We start from the raw sequence: 24751 nt of genomic DNA, 5'->3' as shown, positions 1-24751 counted from the left end.
CACGGTTACATGGGTGAGTTTGAGGTCATTGATGACCACAGAGCTAGAAAAATTGTCGTCAATCTCACAGGCAGGCTGAACAAGTGTGGTGTGATTAGTCCACGTTTTGATCTCCAGCTCAAAAACCTGGAAACGTGGCAGAACAATCTGCTGCCTTCAAGACAATTTGGATACATTGTGCTGACCACCTCAGCTGGCATCATGGACCACAAAGAAGCCAGACAGAGACACTAAATCCTTGGATTCTTTTTTGGAAAAAAATGTAAAGAACTGCAAAATACAAAACGACGAGGTAAAAAAAAAAAAAAAAAAAACTAAACTTTAATTGCAAATCATTGGTTTCAATAGTCAAGGATTAACCAAATATTGATGTCATTTGCAGCATGCTTGTCATTAAAGAGTAACAAAGCCCCAAACCCACTTTTTTCTGCTGAACACATATGTATTTGGTTAATAAGTAGTGCTGTTTATTATCCTAGTCCCACTCTTCACATTTTAGTAAAAGTATTTTAATTTTGCATATTTAGTTGTAAAATGTCAGAGTTACTGCCCTCTAAGGGTTGAACGCCAGCTATTACAATTGAATTATGCTACTGGCTGAAATGGATTATTTGGATTGCCCTGCGTCATCAACTTTCACTGATGGCCCCGCCCTGAGTGGAGGGAGGAGGGTTTCCACCAAACACAGCCCTCAGTGAGCATTGATTGACAGTTCTAATGAGGAAGTCCATCAAGCTATGTATGTAGTTACAGACAAATAGTGTGCATATCTCCGTCTGCCTCTGCGTGTGCGCAAACGTGTGTGTACATCTTATTGCTATGTGCGTGAAGTGGAGGGAGAGTGTGTGAGCATCACGTCGTGATTGTGGCTGTAGTGAAACATCTCAGCTGTGAACTCGCTATGTGTGTGTACAAATACATCATCGTGTGTAGCAGTAACGCCCATAATCAAGGCATTTTTTTAATTTCCCTCCTAGTGGCTGGTTAGCAGAAAGCAGGGGTTTAGTTACTCTTTAAAGCAGATCTAAGTAACTTGTACTAAAGGTCCCTTTTGGTTATGTCACTGTTGTAAAAACTCTGCACCCCCCGCCACCTGTCCCACCCCACAGCTACAATGAGCACCTTTGCTCTCCAAAGACGGTAGCAACCGATCACTGAAAAATCCTAATACAACAGTGACACTAAGGGTGCTTTCACACATATAGCCCCATGTGACCATGTGAACAGTATGAGGAAGAGAGACAAGTAAAATAAATGAATGATGTGGGAGTAATACGGTAGGGAGTGTGGAAATGTGTGTGATATGTTTGTGTGCTGACAAAGCAGCTCTGAAAATAGATGGATGGATGGATGGATGGATGGATAGATATATAGATGGATATTTGTGTGCGTGCTGCCTGATGGAGTGCTGGGTTGCGAGTGTGTGCACGTGCCTGTTGCAGTGACGACGATACGTGATTGCATGTTGCTGCTGAGCTATCACTGCATGGAGTTGCTCCGTTCCTCGGACAAAAGTCTTCTCTGCCTTTTTTTTTTAATGTCTCGGCCACGATATAAGTTTGAGAAAAGTGAATTTGTAGACAACCATGACCAGCCACGGAGCAGGTGATAGCCTAGCCTTAGTGTGTATTGGGCTGCTGTAAAGCAGTACGTCTTATCACGAGAACGAGAACAAAGCTGCGAGACTGCCACCGGGCCGGAGGCAGCGAAGTGCTGTTTTCTGGCCAGAGACAGTGTGGGGGGGTGAAACACACCCCAATCACACCATAAATACTTGTATTACCCGCACTGAGATTACAAGAAGGATTTATTGAGTTCTGCTTTAGGTACAGTTAAATTTTCCCTTAGGTAATTCTCCTACAGTAGCTCATCTGTTGGAGCAGACCACACAAAGAGCATTTTAGATAAACACACCTCATAGATGACGTTTTATGAAGTCTAACTTCAGCTCACAGTTATCATAGTTAAGTACTGCAGTTAAATGTAAGACTTTAGCAGGTCTTTTACGTCACACAACAATCGCAAAACAACACAACTTGCAGCAAACCTATTTGGTGGTTGGTGTTGATCTGAAAGAATACTAAGTGTACAGTGTATGGCTGAGCAAATATTAGTGGTGAGTGCGATAATTTGCCATGTTGATGTGCAAGTTTAGCTTGGCTAAAGAGTGTAAAAAGCTGCATTTACAGTAGAATGAGTGACAACAATTTGGATGGGCTGCCACATACAGAGCTTCATTAGTTCTCTACCTCCATCACACAAGCATGCACAGCCAACTGGTTGGATTCTAATCCCCCTGGAAACAAGCTGTCTGCTTGACTTGATCTTTTTTTTGTAATTTCTGATTCATCTTTATCTACTTGAAAAATACATTTTACTTAAGAAAAAAGGGGGAAGTGCAATTTTTTTGGGGCACGGACTCGTGCATCGTGCAGCAGCAACTGTGATCACTCAGCTGCTGCTGCGTGATTAATTAAAACTCTGACAGACGCAGACTTCTGTCCACGTTGGTCACAGTGCTTCAACTATTTTCATACTATGTCCAACGTAAAGTCACAGTTTGATCCACTACAGAGTGAAACAAGCTGTCATATGCAGATGAGGATGGACGAGAAACTGTTCCCACACATATTTTAATGAGGCTCAGCAAAGGTCACTTTAAACTATTTATATTTAAAACTGTGTATTATGGAAGCCAATAGTTCTGTTTCACTGCAAACATCCCTCTATATTAAAGCAGGATGCTCTGCGGCCATGTTATTTCCTCATATCTCCAGCGCATCTAACTCTGTCACGCTTTACAGAAATGATGATGATGATGATCAAGGAGAGATAGTTTAACTGTGACTCAGTCACACTGCAATAATCTGATCAATGATCTGATCAAATCAACCTATTACATTGTTTATCAATGAAGGCGTTTCAAATTAAAAGTGAACTTTCATTTTCATGGATTTCAATGACAAGTATTGAGAAAACTCCATGTTCCGTGATTTCTAGACAGCCCAAAAAAATGACATCACCACCTCCTTTCATTCAGCCCGCCTTCATTCACACATATGCGCTTTTGATCTACCTTACGCGTGGCAGGCGTGTCAGCAGCCTGGACCGGAGAATACGCGTAGGAGAAACACGCGTAACTGCAGGCATGCACAAAAACGCTAAGTCCAGACGGGAGAATAGACCCCTAACTGAATTAGATTAATCCTATAATTAAAAAAAACTGAAGACTTTACCATTACTATTTACTTTGCCAAATTCTTCATAATTACAGACATCAGAAAATGCTAGCTTTGTAAAGTTCTGACAAGTCAGAACCTCCCAGCCCAGCATGGCTCTAAATCACGAGCTCGACTCTTCTCCTCTGTTGTTCCCAAATCTGGTGGAACTAATTACCCAACTCCGATCCGCAGAGTCCCTTTCTACTTTAAGAGACGTTTGAAGACTCAACTGTTCGGAGAACACTTAGGCTTTTGATCTACAATGTTGAGTGTTGTTGAATGTTGACTAACATTGTTGATATTGAATTGTTACTTGGGTAAGTTGTGGTTTTATTATGCTATGAAACAAAACAAAACAAAACACTTATTCTAGTACTAGATGGCAGCACCTGCTGTTAATCAAACTTAAAACACTGGTTGCACTAGTTAAGGGTTTTTCCTCCAGTTTAAATTATTGCTTGTGTTGTACATTGCTTTGGACAAAAGCATCTGCTAAATGAATTTGTAGAAGCCATTATTTTTACTTCTTGAAAATTTTAGACCACCGTTTGACAAATATGCAATTAATTTTGATAGTAACAAAAAAAAATAGTAATTTGAATTTTAATAGTCAGCCATGGGTACTGATTAGGGCATTGGAGGAATGCAGAATCTAAGAACCTGCGTGCTTTCTGCAAAACCACATGTAGGAGGAAATATAGTCAACAAATCTTACAGACAGATTATCTAAAGATCTGTTTTCTGTTCCTTTAAATATCTCTTTCATTAAAAGTGTGTACTGTACCAACTCAATCAGCATAGGACAACCGAGAAATGGTATTTTTTGGTCTTTTTTCTGCCAGCTGATTTCAAATGTGAGTTTGGAAACAGAGCATGGCTGTGTCAAACAATATAAGTTGAAGGTTTCTCTCTGAATGTGCTACCTGGGAATTTGGTGCACAACCTGCATTCGTCTTGTCTGAATGTGTGTATTCATGTTTTATTGGCAATGAAGTACATTATTCCCCAAACCCGCAGCGTTCCACTCATCTCATTCTGCCTCTGGCAAGACAGCCAAGGCATGTATGTAAGTGCACTGCACACACACATAAATCTACACGCTCACATAAAGACTAATTACACACTCCCATATACACATTCTCCAAGCCTGCAAGATTTTCCTCACAGTTATGGTCCATTGGATAAAGAATTTGAAAGCTTGGAGAAACTTAGTACGTTCCAAACAATAAAATGTGACTCGACTGAATGGTAAAAATAATTGGATGGAAGGGACAAATTAAGAACTAGAGAAAAGGAAAGAAAAAAAATAAAGAGAACAAAGTAAAGAAAGAAAGAAGTAAAGACAGAAAGAAAGATGTAAAGAACTAATAAAACAAAGAAACAGAAAGCAGGAAAGAAAGAAAGCAAGAAGTGAAGGAGTAAAAAAATAAATAAATAAAGAAGTAAATACGTAAGTAAAAAAGAAAGAATGAAACAAAGAAACACGTAAACAGGTAAAGAACGATTTAAAAAAAGTAGGACAGAAAGAAGGAGTAAAAAAGAAATAAAGAAAAAAGAAAGAAATAAAGACATAAAGAAGAAAATAAAGAATGAAGCAAAAAAGACAGAAAGAAAGAATGATGCAAAGAAGTAAAGAAAGCATGAAAGAAAGAAAGAAAAGTAACGGAGTGAAAAAGGAAAAGGAAAAAAGGAGTAAAGAAGTAAATAAAGATGTAAAGGAAGCAAAAAAGAAAGAAAGTTGTAAAGAAGTAAAAAAAGAAGAATGAAACAAAGAAAGACAGAAAGATGTAAAGAAAGCAGGAAAAAAAAGAAGGAAAATCCCTGACCAGACAAAATTAATAAAATCTTCAATGTAAAGTGAGAATCATAAATTCAAAGAATACAAAGAAGCATTAGAAGTACTTAAATGTATTCTCTAAATATGTCTTTGCTTTCCAAATAAAGACACTTTTTCCAACTTGACTTTCCTCTTGCTGTGGCTTTTTGATCTGTAAGCTCTTTGAGTCCAGATAATCTGAGAGCACCCAAATTAGTTCCCACAGGAATCCATGACTGATACTTAACAGAGTGTCTGCATACATGATGGCAGCCTGCACATTAAAAGCCATATTGTTTAGGGTTTTATCATGATTGAAAACAGCATCACTGTGTTGTACTTATGCAGCATCGTTGTGTGGTTCTTACCTTCATCAGTCCAAATCTGAGCACCATCGGGACACAGTGACTGAGATAGAAACCAGATGAGTGTCAGACACACAGCACTGGACAAAAGGCCTGGCATCTAAAAAAGAGAAAGTAGCCGTATGCATTAGTCACATCAGCTTTTAGCAATTATCTAAAATAGAGCAAATATCTAAAAAAAATCTTTCTGTAAACAACCACAGATCTGGTTTTCTGTCACAAAGAAACATCTATTAAATCTATTAATCTATTGAAGACCACATAAAGCACAAGAACATTGAAAGAGAAATATTTTTGGGCTTGGTTTTAGTGTTCCTTAGATTTGCTGGGAACCATAAGACCTTTTCCCCAAATAAGCTACAATAATGAGTCAAATTCTGCTTTTGTTTGAGAAATTCACAGAAAAATAAGTGCAGCATTCAAGTCCATTCAGGATCTAGTATCCTCTTATGATTAATGTAGTCAAGGATCCTTCAATTTGTGACTAATTCAGTCAAAACAAAATAATATTTATAATCTAAATCTACCAACAGTAAAATACAACAATAACACAGTTGGACGGATGGATGGATGGTTTGTTACACATCACAGTGCTGACAACAAGTCTAAAATCAATGAAGGGATCGTCATGCAACACTTGATAAAAGAGACAGAGGGATGCAATGTCAGCATGCTTTGCAAACCAGCTAGGATATGAAGAAAGATAAACCAAATGGCTAAATAAAAAGCATATGGTATTGTGAAATGAAAACGTGTTTCAAACACACTCTGATGACAACAATAACCATGTGTTTACAATATTGTGGATTGTGCACAAACACCTAAAAGTTGTTTTTTTTTTTTTTTTTTACTAGAAATAATGTCAAAGAAGATATAAATAACAGACACAGGACACTAAAAATAAAACTAAATCATGCTGTTCCAGACCTGTGAAGCATGAATGAATGAGTCTCTTGTTTTACTGATTACTTTTGGCAAAGGAAAATTATATGCAAACTTAACTTTATGCAACAGCAAAGTATCGGATTTTCAGCCAACACGATGATGCAGCCAGTAATGAAAAAAAAGGTGGTTTTCAAGAACAGAGATTTTCAATGAGGCTATTCATCTTTCTCAAACACTTTGGAAATGGTTCAATGTCACATCTCTTTATAAATCTAATGAGACATGTTCTGTGGGCTGACTAATAGTCTGAACCTTTGTGCAGACATGGATGCATCTCAATGTCGCTTCTACAGAGAAAAATCAGACGAGTTTGGAGGCTGACCATGTCATGGTCTCTTAACATACTATATTTATATACTATATTCTAAACATGTTATCAATTTTAGAATTAAGGTAAAGCTGATATCTGGAGTTTCTGAGAAATCTATGTTATATATGATTCTTTTAAAATGTGAAAAAAATATCCAACTAGTCTTTTACTATAGTCTACTGCCTGTGTTTATATATATATATATATATATATATATATATATATAAATAAAATAATGTACATAAGTCCCGCCTTTGTCCTATAGACCCCTTTACAAAAGGAAACGAGCGCCGTGATCGACCAGCCAATAGGCTTCGACTTCCTGTAGCGGACTGTCAAACAAAGTGAATGCGGAACTGTGGACAGAAAAAAGGCCACGAGTCACAACAGCAAACAGGTAAATATGACCTCGGAAATGTCCATCGCCAAAAGACCGATATCAATGTGACCCAATGCAACGTTGTTATGTTCCTCGATGTGCGTGCAGAAAAGTAGAGGCGTGGCTTCTGGTAATTTAGCAGAGGCAGGGGAGGAGGTGGAGCGGTTTAGGGCGGGACATCAATACATTCTCTCAGAAACTCTGGACATCAGCTTTAAGATATCAAACTTTTGAATATTTAATCAACACCTTGCTGTAAGGTAAGGAAGGATCTGACACAAAAAATGAGCAAGTCTGATATAGTTCATTTGCATCTTTTTATTAAATAGTTTTGAGAGGTTAAAATGGCTGTCAATGCTTCTGTCAGTGTGCCCCAGGGCAGCTGTGGCTACAATGTAGCTTACCACTGAATGAAAAAAAGGTTTCTGTAACGCGCTTTGAGCCTCCTTGAAAAAGCGCTATATAAATCCTAGCCATTATAAAAATAAAACCTATCAATTGTAATATTAGTGTAATCTTCATAGATCAATGAATCGAACGAAAAGAAAAAGGTCAAAATATTGTTTGTTTATAAGTTTGTTTTCATCTCCACTGTGTACTTTCAGTTTGTTGACATTTTCACACATTTCATTTGTGTGATGTGGAGTCACGGAGACGGGTGCATAGAAGTGGAAACGTCATTTCCCTGGGGAATACCGGGAAAAAAAAACGAACAAATATGGTATCAAGGAGAAAATAAATCACAGTAAGAATGGGTAGAATGGTTGAATTACTTTATTTGGCTTTCACACAATTTCTAGAAGATTATGCAAAAGCATCATAAATGTATAGGAAAATTAAAACCTCTAGCAAAGTGCACATGCCCACAGAAACACAGAGAAAAAGACAAAGTCCTCACTCACTATATTGAATGCGAGTAAATGTTCTTGGAAACATTTGTATAGGAGCTTTGAGCAACCCTTTTCCCACTGGGGTCTCATGATGTAGCACAGCCGTGTCACATTCACCACTGTATCATCATCCAACTCAGCAAATTTCACTGTTTCTGACTGCTATCTTCCTCTTTCTATGCTCTCCAAGTTTCACCTCTAGTACATAGTGTTCTTGCCTGGTTAATAAGCAAATAACTCTAGAAATATTTAAATATTTTGTAAATAAGGTATCAAAACTCCCAATGGATTAAAAATGATTATAGAGTCCAGTGTGTTCAACCCTCTTTAAAGACCTTGGCAAAAAGATCACACTCCCTAAAAGAATACCAGTAACTGTAGACTCCATCACTTTGGTGTCTCATATCATTGGCTCAGCTTCACAAAATGTCAAGGTCCATTTTCTCTGCCTTCTAATGTTTTTGTAGCTCAGTCTCTCTTTATCCCTGATGCCAAAAAGCACAGGGTTCAGTAAACATATTAAAGCAACTGCTCCTCATTCTCCTCCCGTTACTTGGAAACGAGGCTGGTCCATCCTCTTGTAACAAACAATATGTTCCTGCTTTCTCCTGGTGGCTCCCATTATTTTACCTAATAATTATGCTATCCTTCAGTGACACTGCCTTGCTTGGAGAAAAAGACTGCAAATATTCCTTGGAAGTCACTCCCTTAATCTAGTTGAAATTCTTTCCACAGGTTGTGTGTGTGCATGTGTGTGTTACTGTGTGCGCGTGTGTGACTCTTCCAGCAGATGTAAAAACAGACAGAACAGAACAATGTAACACAGGATTTTGTCATTTGGATAAAGCAAGTATCCCTAAAAGCTTTTAAATATTCTGTTAAACCACAAAAATATTCTGTTAAACCACAAATAAATGAATAATATTATGCTCTAAACATGCTAAAGGGGGAAAAAAATACATTGGAAACTGTAAAATCAAGAACAAGGATGAAAGTGGAAACTGAAAAAGAAAGAAAGAGGGAAAAAAGGGAATAGAAATAGAAAAAAAGCCTCATAGTAAAGGAGACAATGACAAAACCAATGCAAATGTGCTCTCTATTAGCTTGGCCACTCTTTGCCAGAACAATCCCATGGCGTGAGTCACTCACACCCTGGCATGCCACTGCACATTCAGTCAGAATACAGACCTGAAAGTGAGACGGGAGAAAGACGACAAAGACTGAAAAGAAAGTAGATAGAGAACTAGAGCAAAGGACTGCGTTCAAATAGAAACATGAATAAAATGTAGCCAAAACATCTTTCTAATACAACTATATGTTATCAGTCAGCCAAGAATCTTTTCAGGAACATTAGTCTCTTACTACTCAATATATACCTACACACTACTGTGGGCTCAGTGTTTTGCTGTCAATGAAATGAGTAATTATTACAGGATGGGCTGATCACAAGGACAAACCATTAGTACAAATTGTGTGTGTGTGTTTGTGCATAGGTGTGTAAAGGTCACAACTAAAATGACAACAAAATGAGACTCTCGTAAGGGTTGATAGTCAGAATATGGCCACTGGCAGGTGAAATGATTCGATGATCTCTAATATTGAAGGCGTTATATTTAGCATTTTGTAGAGGATGATAAAAGCAAAAAAGGCTGAACGAGCCGAGAGGCTTCTCCCAAACAAATACTCCTTTGGGATGCAGTGAAAACTGTGTTTTAAAAGTTGCAAAAGAAAAGGCAGTGGTCATGAGCAGCTTACCTTTAGTGATGCTTGTCAGAAACAAAAACTAGTATGGAAAGATGATTGAACATACATTAGATATATTTCATATCAAAGCTGAGTTTCCTGTACTGGTGAGGTTTTAGATGAAAAGTGGAAAACAGGAGGAAAAAAAGAGGGGAAAAGGCAGATCCCAGACTATGCCCCGTTTAGAGGGGGAGCAGTGTGGGATGAGGAGAAAAAAACCTCGGCACATAGAGACACACCAAAAAACACAATCACAACAAAATTTGAGGACATAGCATGTGTGGTCGAGGAGGGGGGACTTGTGGAGGGGAGGATTGCAAGCGGCCGCTAGAAGCCGCGCAAGTGAAGCATCCCTCCAGCAGCCACTGTGCGAGAGGGAGAGGGGATGGGGGCCGAGAAGGTGTTGAAACATGATCCTGTTCGCTTCATTCTGTACTGACTTCAGCACAGGCACAGATGACGTGAGACAACCTTGGGTAGATCAGAGTTCAGAAACAAAGTTCCAGGTGGTGGTGTGGGGAGAGGAGGAGGAGGGGGACGGAGCGTCAGTCAACACAACATCGTGGTGAATAGATAAACCGGCCTTGAACGGTTGGCTGTGAGGAGCCGAATGCAGATAAGGATTTTTTTTTCAGCCGGCAGCACATTTTTTCCATGCAGCCTATAGTTCATCTCTCAGCAGTAAATACAATATGATGGCCTTGACTCAAGTGCTGGGCAATCAACTTCTCCAAGCTCGATTCCAACCAGCGTAGACAATCCAAAGTAGAATCCTGCTTACTTCTGAGTTTGTTTATCGCATGAACGAAGTCTGAGTGTTGAGAGCCTTGCCCAATCCCTCAGAAATGACAGGCAGCCTTCCCAAAACAGCTGACAATGTAATTCGGACTTTGTGATAGGTCAGATAGCTGCCAGCTCCAATAGCATACCTGCTATCATAATTCCAATCATTTCGATGTCTTCCACATCCTCCACTTCTCCTACGAGTTCGTCGCGTTTCCCGCCACAAACGTTCCGCTAGGACAGAAGGCCTCACCTCTGCCCGTGGTCGATTGTATTGAAAGACCAGTTGATCAATTCCATAATTTTGGTTTGGGTATAGATGTAGAGAGAAGCTCCTATTAGATTCAGACAAGAAGACAGCACATGACGAAGAAGCAGCAGCAGGGCAGATAAGAGAGGGAAAACAAAGGCATAAGCGTCCATCATAGTTGAGGAGCAGAAGAGAAGTGTAGTTAACTAGTAGATAATTAGCACCTTACTAGTAAACATGTAGGGATTTTTTCTCTCTACTAGTTTACTTTCAGCATTCGACGAGTAAACTAGTACAGTTAAAGACCTCACTAGTATAGGACATTGAGCTTTGATATCAAAGATATCTAATATATGTTCAATCGGCTTTCCATAGGCCAGTCCAGGTGGAATTATTACAAATAGTAATGAGAAATGAACATTTTGAATTGCATTTTTGTTAATTAATACTTTTTATTCAATTACACAAACGCTCATATCAATGAAAATATAAATGCAAATCAGAGCATTGAGTGAGAGCGCACGTGTGTGTGTCCATGCGTGTGTATGCACTAAACTAACAGCTCATGGATCTCAGGCCACAACAGTAGGTTTTAGTGTTTACTCTGGTCACCATGGGAATGTCTGCACACAGTCTGTCTGACCTTTCAGGACCACAATGACACTGGCCTCTGGTGCGTGTGGGTGCGAGTGAGCGTGCTCCAGTTTGAAGCCCCTGAGTGCAGGCATTGGTTTATCTCACTTTAAATTCAAATATGCTATTCCTTCCCAATTATGTGTAATACACATAAAAGAAAAAAGATATGTTTAAAATGGCACTAATCAATTTCTCAGTTTGTGTAATAATGTGTGTAGGCATGTGGAGAAACTGTAGCAAGAAGTGAGTTTAGTGATGCTCTATCCACTGTGAGTTCATTGTTGTCAAATGACTATAGCGGATATCGTAAAAATTATGATTCTATCAAGTCAACTTTAAGAGCATTGTGTCCACTTGCTTACTAGCATGTCCCACCCAGTTAACATACATGTGCTCTGAGAAGTGATAATCAGTGGGATAGGCCTTTCCCATCATATCACTGAGTCATAATGAAACACGTTTGGTGTTGCAGATTCACTGTCACACACCGTCATTTGCAGCCCTTAACAATTGCAAAGTATAAATGTATAATGTCATTAGTCAAATTGTGTTACAATAAAATCCCTTTTTAAATAAATTGCAACCATGAAAGTACGTATGCATTGAAATTAGAATAGCTTAATGTCATCTTAGACTGAGGATCACAAACGTCATAGAAGAGCTCTTTTTTTATTAGTGGTTTTTCCTCTGATGGAACCCATAACATTGCTCTGCATGAGTTTTTCCTCTTTGCTTCCCGTTAAACATTTGGCACAGTTAAAATGAATTGTTTTAGGATTTTTAAACATATAACTAATAAAACTATCACACACTTTGAGAATGCAGTACCATTCATTCAAATGCCTTTTACTCAAATGAAGCGTTAGTTTGTAACCTAGATTCTAGGTCTTTCTACTACGGAATCAGAACAGTATCATAATGAATGAACTCTTGCAGGGTTTTTCACGAATGCACATGCTTTGTTTCGCAGTTGTATTTCAGATTCACAAATGCAACACATCTGTTTCGCAAATATATATTTTATGCAAACTTGTAATATAAATTCTGAAATGCAAATGCTGTAATTCACTATTATTTTGAGGCACACATGTAATATAAATCCACAAATAATGTGAATTGCTGAATGTGCATTTACAAACTGCTTCTGTGCTGTGAAACCATTTGTGAGAGAAATCTGTGGTGAATTTTGAGACTGCCCTGACGTCGAGGGTCAACAAACGTCACCATTGGCAATCAGGTGTGTTTGCTTTCAGCCAATCATATGGCTTCTTATATTTTCTCCACACTCTTGTTTAAACACTGCTCATGCGCACAGATCAGTATCTCTACAATTGGTTTAAAAGTGTGGAGAAAATGTAAGAAGCTCATTTGGAGCTATCGTTGGAGCTGGAGCTAAGTTAGAGCTACTCTTGTTTAGCTGAAGAACCGGTTTGGTTTTCCACAGCAAAAGCGTCAAGCTAGAGCCCCATCCTGTTGTCACCGTAAAACGTCACTAACTACGCATCAGTTTACCCACGAACACTAGCGCCATAATGAAGCCCATGCTTTGAGATCTTGTTGACATCGTATGAATACTGTCCTATCCTACGTAAAGATTGAGCCGAACAACTATCCCCGTCTTTATTCGAGTCACAGGAATCTGCAACAACGCTTGGGAACACAGGTAATTATTTCTTAACATTGACCGTGTTAGTGTTAGCCTTTGCTAAACTACTTAGCTTCGAGTATGCTTGCATAAGTAAAGCAGATAAAGGCAATAAGTTGATTTAAATTTGTTTTTTGTTTGTTTATCAAGATGCTCTTAAGGCTGTGTTGGTGCTGTTATTAATTTTAAGTTTGATTTGTTTCAATAAATTGTTTGATTTGAGGAAATCTCAATTGCATTCTATTTAAATGTCCTACTCCTTAGGTGAGTATTGCATGAACTTTACAGTTCTATAAATGTATCAAAATAAATAAATATAAATATAAATATATTACCATTTTTACAATATACATTCAATATATATTCCACACAAGTTTTATATATACCGTTTATAGATTCACATCAAACATATATACTGTACACACATATATATATACACATGAATGTATATGACATGTACATAATATTAATATTAAACTATTACATAATTACGACACAAATTTTATTAATTAAATTTAGAGTGGCAATATATAAATGAATAAAAACCTTTTATTATGTTTTATGTATTAATATATTGTACACCCTTATATACCTATTATATATTGTTGCTGTCCTAGGTAAAATTGTTGCTCTTCTTTCTTCTTCTTAGTAAAAATATATGATTTTAAAAAGCTTTTTAAACTGGTTTATGCTGTTGCTTTGTTTTATTTCACCCTTTAGGCAGTTCCATAATTTAACCCTTGCTATTGTTATACTCATGTTTTTGGCTGCTGTTCCCGCATTTTGTATCTTGAAATGTAGTTTTCCTCTTAAATTATATTCTCCTTCTTGCTCTAAAAATATTTTCTGCAACCCTTTTGGAAGTGAACTTTTACTTGCTTTTTAAATCATTTGGACAGTTTTGAGTTGGATGAGATCTGGGAGTTTTAAATCTAGTGTTTTTGAGAATATTCCATGTGTACTCTCTGTATCCTGCGTTATGTATCAGTCTGATGGCTCTTTTTTGCATTATGAATAATGGTTGGATGTTTATCATGTATGTATTTCCCTAAACTTCTAGACAGTAAATCAAATATGGTAAAACAAGTGTACAATAAAGAGTGTGCAATGCTTTTTGTTTTTTTCTTTAATGGTGTTTTACAATGTTGATTTTGTTAGATTAACACTTGCCAGCCTAAATATATGAAACTGTCATTGGTGTCAACATTGGTGGCCTCGATTTGCAACGCCCTGCCTACCCAACCCTAGTGCTCACGGCATGTCACTGAAATATATATACAGTATATAAACAATGACAGCTTGCTGTCTAATCAACATCATGAAAAACATCCAAAGCAAACATTCTGTTAACAAGGAGGAAGATCCTAAAACACAATTGGTTACAGTAATCCTGTAGCAATCAACTTCAATTATGGGAACTAACTATTTGTTCAAACTTCTATGTTCTTATAGGAAACAAGAATGATCAAATGAACGAGAGGTCGACCGATATATCGGCACGCCAATATATGGATTTTTTTCAATATCGCCGTTTTTTATTTATTTATTTTATTTAGCACTTTAGAGTAGCCATTAAAGGAAAAAAGAAAGAACATAAAAAACATCCATTCAGATGTATAAATATACAACAAAAAAAGGTAATAATAATAATAGCATATGCATGGGAAAGTTAGAGGCCAATAGGCTTACAAATAAAAAGCCGATAATAGAATAAGGATATAATATAACAGTGCCTGATCAAACATCTTTGTTTTACTTGGTTGTGTACGGGTATATTAAAAGTTCAATAAATGTTAGGAGTTCTATTGGTGTATTAAATTTCTAATATATACATTTATATCATATAAGTGTTTCAATTGTCTTTCCGAATCAATGTGCTTTAAAGAAAAAGTATATCGGCCTCAACTATCGGCTTCCGAAATCGGCTTTAGATATCGGCCATCGGCTGAATTTTTTATTTATTTTTTTAAATCGGTATCTGCATCTGCCTTTGAAAATCCCATATCAGTCGACCTAAAATTAACTGCTTCAGTAGAGTTATGTCATCCACAGCAAATAAATTAAGATACATTAAGGTCCCTACATTAACCACATTTAATGTTTGCCCAAAAAACTCACAAGAAGTACTAGCTCCTGTGTATTCAGTTAGAAATATTACTTCGTCCGTTCCCACACTAGTGACTGAAAAAAAGTGAAAATACAAACGACAGCATTTGACTCAAGGAAAACTATTTCCTAAACTTAGTCCTTTAAATGTTTAATCGGACTGTGTGTGTGCGCGTGTGTACGTGTAGTATCTTGGCTGTACAAAGCTGGAATTTCTTCCTACTTTGCCGCCAGGGTAAGATGGCTACCATATGCCAGCTATTCACACACACACGCACACGCACACGCACACGCACACGCACACGCACACGCACACACACACACACACACACAGAAAGAAGACAGCAATCTTTCAAGCAAACAAGTATGTGAGGCTGAATCCAGCATCATGTATAAACAAACATTTGCTTGAAATGCATAATGAGCCACGGCTTAAAGAAACACAAACGTGTGGTGATAGTTTGCAGAGAAAGAAAAGTTCACTTCACTGGAAAAGACAAGCCACTCCAGCCAGTAAAAATCTGATATCACTCTCTATAATTGAAGCCATGTGACCCTATAAACACCTCACAGTTTGATGAAACACCTAGAGGTATGACACGTTGATGATTAACCAATGAGCTGATTGACAAAGTTATTATGATGTACTTTTGGTTTTTAGAAGTAGCTTCTAATACTTTCTTTAAGATTTTGAGTTTTTTTCAGCTACATTTAATCCTTAAGCAAAGTATAGTGATGGCAGGGAACTTTTCTCACTGTATGCTTGATCCTTTCATGCACTTTTTCTTCTTATGCTTTGCTTTTCAGCTAACATATGAGCACATTACAAATGTCCGAGTATTTTCTAGTTTTTCCAAATTTTTCAAGCATAAAAAATTGAGAAGTATTACCAGTTTGGGAAAATACTTCATACGTCAACATGTGCGATAGCATAGGTGTAAAATAAAAGGTCAATCTAAACCACTAGTCAGTATGAAATTATGCTATTTAACATCATGGGAGTTGATCTTTTACTGCAGATTATAGAATAAAACGGCAGCACTGAATCCAGAACTGATGTCATTTCTGTGCAATAAAGAAGTTTTTTTTTTTTTTTCCAGGGAAATGTCCAACTTCTCATTTACTTGGTAAGCAGCTTCAAGAAGTCTGCGTTAAGAATAACCTTTAGAAGCCAAGATTTTTTTCCTCCCAGTTTAGTGGTTTACTGAGCTGAATGACCACAAACCAAGTAGCCAAGCAGATGTTGTCCAGTGGAACATCACAAGCAGCCAGCAGCAGTTATGAAAATAATTTCTTTCTCAACCTTTAACAACATAATATTCACTGTATAGCAAAGTACCGTTATTCCACAAGCACAGGACTTTGTACTTACAAACACATTGATGCCTGACGCATGCAACTTTTGCTTTTGAGAATTGAATGAGTGTTACTTGCTTCATAGTTTTGTCTAAAAATATAGTGGGGTTGTCCAACTTATTTCTATCACTGTGATGATGACAAAAAATGTTCAGTCTAACAATAAGAGGAAGAACCCAGAGGACATAGGTAGGTGAATTATATACTCATCTGTTTCAACAGACAAGTAACAGCAGGGCCCTATTGCAAACAAACAACTAAACTGAAAGTATTAACTTTACTGCTTCTTTAACAATGGAGTATAGTTTCAATTCAACCTCACTCCAATCAGTTTCAGGTGATTTTAATAGTGTGAATTATTATTATTATTTTTTTTCCTACCTTGTCTGCATGTGCTGTTGAAGGTCAACATTATATGCAGTGCAATCATATTGTGACAGTTACGCATGTTTTATTATTGCAATTAAATACATTAATTTATTCTATTACATAATTGTGACCATCGCCAGCCCTCCCTAGAAAAACTATGTTAGAGGGAGAATATAAAAAGAGGGCAGTGTTACATCTAAGTGAGGGGGAAGGGAACAGGGAAGAGGGAGTCGGGGTAGGACAATAGAAGAAGTGTGGAAGAGTTGACTATTTTAAGATGGGGAGTGCAATGGGATGTTATAGTTGTGCATAGTGTGTTGTGCAATCAGTTAAGCCAGTCTGATGACACGTGTGGAAAAATTGAAGCAGGTGACGCAGCACCCGACTTAAGTATAATGATGGTGGCCGTGAACAGAGGGAAGGAGTGAGTGCTTAAACCTAAAACACACCCATAGTAGGGCTGCTCAATTAATCAAACTTTGATTCTGATTTTGATTATTACACCCAACGATTACAAAAATGAATCAAGAAAAACCGAATATTAAAAAAAAAAAAAAAAAAAGTCATATGTTTTATTTGCTAAATAAAACAAATCCACTATTTCGGACATCTACAAATAATAAAGCTTGGCACACATGTTATTAATTCTAACTTTGAGTTGTTTAATCCACACACATGCAAGCTCCTCCCCTCCATCCCACCCCTCTCAAAGTCAAAGCTAGCCTGCAGGCCAACATGAGGAATTGTTCCTAGTGGTCTTGCAACATGGCAGAAGAAACGCAGCAAAACACTTGGTAAATAAGTGGCAAGTGAAATTCTTTTGTATGGGAACACTTTGGGTTTGATGATGAAAACCTACAGCAAAGACACATCACATGCAAGAAGAGTTTTGCTTTGTGTAAAAGTGAACATACTTGATTTTAGTGTTTGAAGGATTTTTTTTATTCATGTTTAAAGAATATATTTTATGTTTTTTTGTACAAAAAATAAGTATCTGGTTGACAAATAATCATTTGAATAATCGTGATTATTATTTTTTCTATAATCGAGCAGCCCTAACCCATAGTGTGTGAACTATAAGGGTTTTCCCCCAATCATAGGTTAAGGCACCCCTCAGATATATTGTAACAACCGTCACTGTCACCTGCCTTCAGCAGCCTGTCTGTTTGCCTTGCATCACTTTTTTTACTAACAGCCCCGCCTTCTCCTCCTGAACCCTGATTCTGATTCTCAATTTGATCTCGAACATGTGCAAGTAGCACAATAATGCAAACAGAACAACAAACAGACAACAAACCAACAAGAATAGTCACATCAACAATATTAATATGACGCAACATGTCCGAAAAGGAGTAGGATGAAGCATAAGCTAAATTAAACCTACCCCTTCTAATTTCCACTACTTAATTAACAACTCCGGTATACAGTACATATTTACATACCCTTATTAAAGTCTTAAGATAAAAACTGTTAAAAAGTACATTTTTGCAATGATTTAAATGAAAGAAAGCAGCATTGATCAGAGATTAGTCAGCTCTCCCTCTCCTGAATGTCTCTGAGACAAAATAAGACACAACGCTCATATTAAAAAGTTTCACAGTGAACAACATGCCCTGATCGTATGTCACCCTGTTTACAGAAGCGGAGACTAAAATGTGTTTATACTAAAATAATGAAGTCCGACAAAAATCTTATTTGGCCAGAGTGTAATGGACTCTGTTTTCCTTCACTCTATGCTGTTGTAACTCATGTTGCCTGTGCTCTACTGATGATGAATTGTTAAGGTTACGCATGCACGCACCCCACTCAAGCTCACTGATCGAACTGAATTTATATTACAGAAAATATCTTCTTTGCAACATGAATCATAACTCTGGTAATCTGTACAGTTTATTGTACAATATACAGCAACTTCTTTTTACAGGCATGGAACAATGAGTAGGAAAGTTTGCACCACCTCTGCTATTCATCTGCCACCTCTGATTCACACTGACACACACACAAGCAGACCAAATCACCCGTAGAACTAAGCAGTCCTCTACAGTGAGAACTGAAATTACATCAATATAGCCGCATGTTTAGATGTGTTTAACTGTGGTTTACATTTTTAACCAAATTCAGTTGAAGACCCTGCCCCAGATTATGGCCATGAGCTGCAGCTTTTAATAACATTGGTTTGGAAGAAGAAAAGTTTCAAATCCCAGTCATGGATCTATGCATCTACCAAAGAAAAATCTAAATACTGTACATCCACGAGCCAACAGCAAGTGACCTAAATTCTTAGACATTTTGTGTTTGAACTTCTTGAGTCTGGATTCATAGCAGAGTTTGCTGGTAGCTCAAGGAAGATGATGGCTCAGTAAACATCTGCTCTCTATGAGCCAATGACAAGCTCTTTAAACATACTGTGCAGCCACCTCCCCACACATCTGCTCTCTGTTACAGTCAGGCAGACAGAACCAGTGGTGGGCTGACACACACCAGTTGTTAATAAACACAAGCCATGGATAGCCATATACATGTTTAGATACAACAATGAGAAAAAATCCTACAAGTAAAAGAAAAGATCTGACAGAGAAGAACTTTGCAAAACTGGATCTTGCATATCTGAAAGATATGCACATAAACACCTTGCTGTGCAACTGGTGTGTGTATGCAAGCAGAAGCAATGCAATGTACAAGCACATACATCTTACAGATAGTTTATTTGTTAATATACAGGTACAGTGGATGTTGTTAGAGGAACAAATGGAGACAAATTAAAAATTCATAGTACATGAAAAGAATGACTGAAGTAGGATAGCTTCTATAGAACATAAAAATGTGACTCGAGATGCAGCAACCTGTAATGTTTATGTAAATGGTGCGTTTGGTTTACAACAGATTCGCTAATGAAAGTCACAGGTGGGTGCACTGCACACATTCACATAACCCTGTGGTATATTTCTAAGTAAAAAGAGCAAACTGCACTTCTGAAGCATCATACTAACTTGGGTTTTGGACTTCTTCATAGGCTAAAACTTTACAACATATTTGGAGGATTATTATTATTATTTTTTGCAAAGATTGAATAACATAACTTAGAAATTTGACATGAACTATAAATCAAGTTTCAGAAGTTGCATGGGAGTTAAAGGGCTGCACTGCGGCAGAGAAGGAAGCACAGGCTTCACAGAAGACTACTGGGTGCATCCATTGGGAAACATGTACAACCATATCCTCCCTGCTACCCTGTACACTAACTGTTTACCTCTGCTCTCTGGAAGAAAACTACGTATTACTATTCGGACAAAATCGTCTAGACTTAGAAACAGCTTTGCCCCAAATGCAGTCAGACTACAGAACAGCTCGCTCTCATTTCTGTACACCAGGAATGTGAAAATAACTTCAATCAAGGGGTCTCATATGGCTCTACTTATTCTCAAGTGGGACATTTTAGGAAAATCCCATTAATAACTATGGAAAACCTACTAACAGTATATGTAGATAATAAACATTCCATTTCAAAATCATATTCCTATTCTGCCTATAAGTGCAAATGAATTAGGATTGGGTTTTCTGGTAATATGGTTTAGAACACAGGCCCTGAGTTTGACACACATACTGTACACTTTTGTCACCATAACCCTGCATTGTTGTTTTCTGCACTCCATCCACTACCTTACAGCTGAAATTATCCTATAGAAATATTCCACAATTTTTGATATCCTAAGAATGGATGCTCTTGTTAAATGTATTTTACATGTCAAAACGTGGAAGCAGTAAACTTTCTCCAGCTCAATCAAGAAAAAAAGTTAAGTTTTGTAAGCTATCAGTCCTGAGGCCCAGAGAGAAAAACTTTTGACTTTTTTAAGTCAACTCACTTTTATCCCTCACATTAAAAATATAACAAAAGTAGGTTTTTATGACTTAAAGAACATAGCCAGAGTCCATCCCATTCTCTCTCGGGACAATGCGGAGATGCTAATGCATGCTTTTATCACTAGTCGAATTGCTTTTTGGTCTTCTCAAAAAAGAGTATTTTGGGTTTACAGTTACTACAGAATTCAGCAGCATGTGTCTTGAAAAAGACCAGGAGGTGGGAACACATTACAGCAATCGATTTGTTCCCAATTGTCTTGGGCCTTCTTATCTCTCAGAACTGCTTTTACCCTATGAACCTTGCCAGGCCCTGACGTCCTCCGGTACTCTCCTTTTAATAATCCCCAGAGTCAGGACACACAACCACGGTTAGGCATTGTTCCTGTTTTACGGCCCCGTCTGTGGAACAGTCTGCCGGAGCACCTCAGGGCTGCAGAGAACGTTCATATATTTACAAACAGGCTCAAGAGGCACTTTTTCAATTTAGCTTTTAAATAATTATTTATTTCATTTTTTTTTGTTTTTAAATCATATTTATTGTACTGTTAATTTTATCAAGTCACATCTTTTACCTTATTCTTATGCTGTTTTTATTGTTTTAGGATTGTTATCTTTTGTGTTGTTTTTATAGTTTTAGGATTATCATTTACGTTATCTATTAGGATTACGAATGTTTCAGTTTAAATCTGTTTTTATCTTTCTTCATGATTGCTTCGGTCTTGTGCCAAAGTTTCCTGGGGTGGAGCTCTCTGCAGTGGGGGCTGTCTCGGCACCCTGTGGCCTGCTCCTGGTGTAGACGGCTCCTTGTGATGGTGTCTCCTCACCAAGATCCTCAACACAAGTAAGTAAGTAAGTAGTTTATTTATAAAGAGCTTTTTGCAGATAAAATCACAAAGTGCTGTACAGAGTTGGGGTAAAAGTACAAGTGCAACATAATAGAATAATAAAACAAGAGTGCATAAATATCATAAGAACAGCAACATTAAAGGATAAATAAAAATTAAAATCCAGTTAACTAAAAGCTTTACTGTAAAGTGTAGTCTTCAGCAGTTTTTTAAAAGTGTCCACACAGTTGAGCTCCCTGAGAGACTGGTGCAGGTTATTCCAGAGTCTGGGAGCTACAGCCTGGAACGCCAGGTCTCCTCTGGTTTTAAATTTAGTTTTTGGGGTCTTCTGACCTGAAGACCGAAGGCATCGCCCTGATGAGTAGGGGCACAACAAGTCCGAGATATATTTAGGGGCCTGACCATGTAATGCTCGGAACGTGAGAACTAATATTTTATATTCTATGCGAAACTTAACTGGAAGCCAGTGCAGAGTAGCAAGATTGGCACAGTCATGTGGCAATGGGTATATTTTAACCTGTGTGTCTGTGTGTGGTGAATGAGGTTTGTAAAAGGTGGTTGTTATTAACCTTGTAAAACCACATTGAGCTACATTTTATGTATGAAAAAGACTTTTTATATATAAAGATTGATTGATTGCTTAATTGATTAATTTATGATATGATTTTGAGTTCCTCAAGGCCCTGGAAGTTGTGGGGCTGTCATGGCTGACACGACTCTGCAACATCGCGTGGACATTGGGGGCAGTGCCTCTGGATTGGCAGACAGGGGTGGTGGTCCCCCTTTTTAAGAAGGGGGACCGGAGGGTGTGTTCCAATTATAGAGGGATCACACTTCTCAGCCTCCCCGGTAAGGTCTATTCAGGGGTACTGGAGAGGAGGGTCCGCCGGATAGTTGAACCTTGGATTCAGGAGGAGCAATGTGGTTTTCGTCCTGGCCGTGGAACTGTGGACCAGCTCTACACCCTCAGCAGGGTCCTTGAGGGGTCATGGGAATTCGCCCAACCAGTCCACATGTGTTTTGTGGACCTGGAAAAGGCATTTGACCGTGTCCCTCGGGGATTCCTGTGGGGGGTCCTCCGGGAGTATGGGGTATCGAACCTCCTGATAGGAGCTGTTCGTTCCCTGTATGACCGGAGTCAGAGTCTGGTCCGCATTGCCGGCAGTAAGTCGAAATCGTTTCCGGTGAGGGTTGGACTCCGCCAGGGCTGCCCTTTGTCACCGATTCTGTTCATAACTTTTATGGACAGAATTTCTAGGCGCAGTCAGGGCGTTCAGGGGGTCCGGTTCGGGGGCCTCAGTATTGCATCACTGCTTTTTGCAGATGATGTGGTCCTGTTGGCTCCAACATACCGTGACCTTCAACTCTCACTGGATCGGTTCGCAGCCGAGTGTGAAGCGGCCGGAATGAGAATCAGCACCTCCAAATCCGAGTCCATGGTTCTCGACCGGAAAAAGGTGGAGTGCCTTCTCCGGGTTGGAGATGAGGTTCTGCCCCAGGTGGAGGAGTTTAAGTACCTCGGGGTCTTGTTCACGAGTGAGGGAAGGATGGAGCGAGAGATCGACAGGCGGATTGGTGCGGCGTCTGCAGTGATGCGGAGTCTGCACCAGTCCGTCATTGTAAAGAGGGAGCTGAGCCAAAAAGCGAAGCTCTCTATTTACAGGTCGGTCTACGTTCCAACCCTCACCTATGGTCATGAACTTTGGGTCATGACCGAAAGAACAAGATCACGGGTACAAGCGGCCGAAATGAGTTTCCTCCGTGGGGTGGCTGGGCTCTCCCTTAGAGATAGGGTGAGAAGCTCAGTCATTCGGGAGGGGCTCAAAGTAGAGTCGCTGCTCCTCCGCATCGAGAAGAGCCAGATGAGGTGGCTCGGGCACCTAATTAGGATGCCCCCTGAACGCCTCCCTAGTGAGGCGTTCAGGGCACGTCCCTCCGGAAGGAGGCCCCGGGGAAGACCCAGGACACGCTGGAGAGACTATGTCTCTCGGCTGGCCTGGGAACATCTCGGGGTCCCCCCGGAAGAGCTGGAGGAAGTGGCCGGGGAGAGGGAAGTCTGGGCCTCCCTACTGAGGATGCTGCCCCCGCGACCCGGAAACGGCTAAGCGGGAGAAGATGGATGGATGGATTTTCCATAAATACTGTTCGTGCACCAAAATGGGATTATCTAATTCTTTCAATATGCACACTTCAACTGTTGTATTTTCTGCACTGTGATAAGAAAAAACCAAAATAGTTACCAAGAGATAACCACACAAGGCCAGAACTGCCAAACCAGACAGAACGCACACAACACGCACACTGGGGGCCTTCTAGTTGTTAGGCACTCTTGCTACTAACATCACTCTGCTGTGCAGCCAACTCTACAACACTCCTAGCAAGATGAAAATAAGAGAAACACTTTAAAAGAGCCAAAGACTATCGGTAGTCTAAATAAAGAGTGAAAGAGGTATGTTTAGAGATGACCATTACACAATCTGTGTTAAGGTATCAAAGCATGTGTTCATCAGGAAGTTAACACATGGGAAACCCATACAGCTAAAGCACACACTGCTACAGTGCATGCACGCACACACATACAAGTTCACAGGAGCTATGACTCATTCTGCTGGGAAGGCCATGCTTTCCCTATTACTACAGCCAGAATGCCTATACACCAACACTAAGAAAAAGACGAAACAAAAAGGAATAGAGAAGGAGGGGGGGAAAGAAAGAAAAAAAGAGTAGAGAGAGAGAGAAATATTGGTAGTAGAAACAGTGAAACTAATTTTATGAATCACAAACTAGGGCATAGATCTTTCTGACATTCGTTTCAATAACAAAGCCGGGGAAAAAAAAGGAAGCCGGAAGTGATGTTAAGTTAATCCACCTTTTTCAGATCCTTAATGCCTACCCTATTACTCATAAAGTCAACTGAAACAAATACAAGCAAAATAAAACTAAAATGAATTGCATAACTGAACCCAGAGATTCGCAGTTCTACATTGTTAAAAACTACAACAACAGGGAGTTAACTAATTCATAATAATCTAACAAGTGATGATGATTCATCTGGATTACTATTCGACTCTCAAAATATGCATATAGTGCAAATGTGCCTTATGTTGTATCAATCCCACCAAGTGATAATGGTTTAAACCAGTGATCCTCAACTGGTGGGTCGGGACCCAAAAGTGGGTACTGGGTTGGTCGCGGAAAGCTAGTCAAAAATAAATAAATACTTAATATGCC

At 38.7% G+C, this 24751-nt stretch overlaps 1 protein-coding gene across 3 annotated transcripts in view; it reads right to left on the bottom strand.

Moving 5' to 3' along the window:
- il11ra (interleukin 11 receptor subunit alpha) overlaps positions 1–24751 on the bottom strand; it is a 62261-nt gene that overhangs the window by 21907 nt on the left and 15603 nt on the right. For all 3 annotated transcript variants that reach the window (XR_003675286.1, XR_003675287.1, XM_028463496.1), the window contains exon 2: positions 5406–5502. Coding sequence is in view for 1 of the 3 variants with exons in the window: in XM_028463496.1 (XP_028319297.1) it covers positions 5406–5502 (97 nt within the window). In the remaining 2 variants the exon portion in view is untranslated. The remainder of the gene's footprint in view (positions 1–5405; positions 5503–24751) is intronic.

Source organism: Gouania willdenowi, chromosome 12 (assembly GCF_900634775.1).
Source record: "Gouania willdenowi chromosome 12, fGouWil2.1, whole genome shotgun sequence".
NCBI lineage: Eukaryota > Metazoa > Chordata > Actinopteri > Blenniiformes > Gobiesocidae > Gouania > Gouania willdenowi.
Note: the sequence above shows the minus strand (reverse complement) of the source record. Positions and strands in the feature narration are given on the sequence as shown.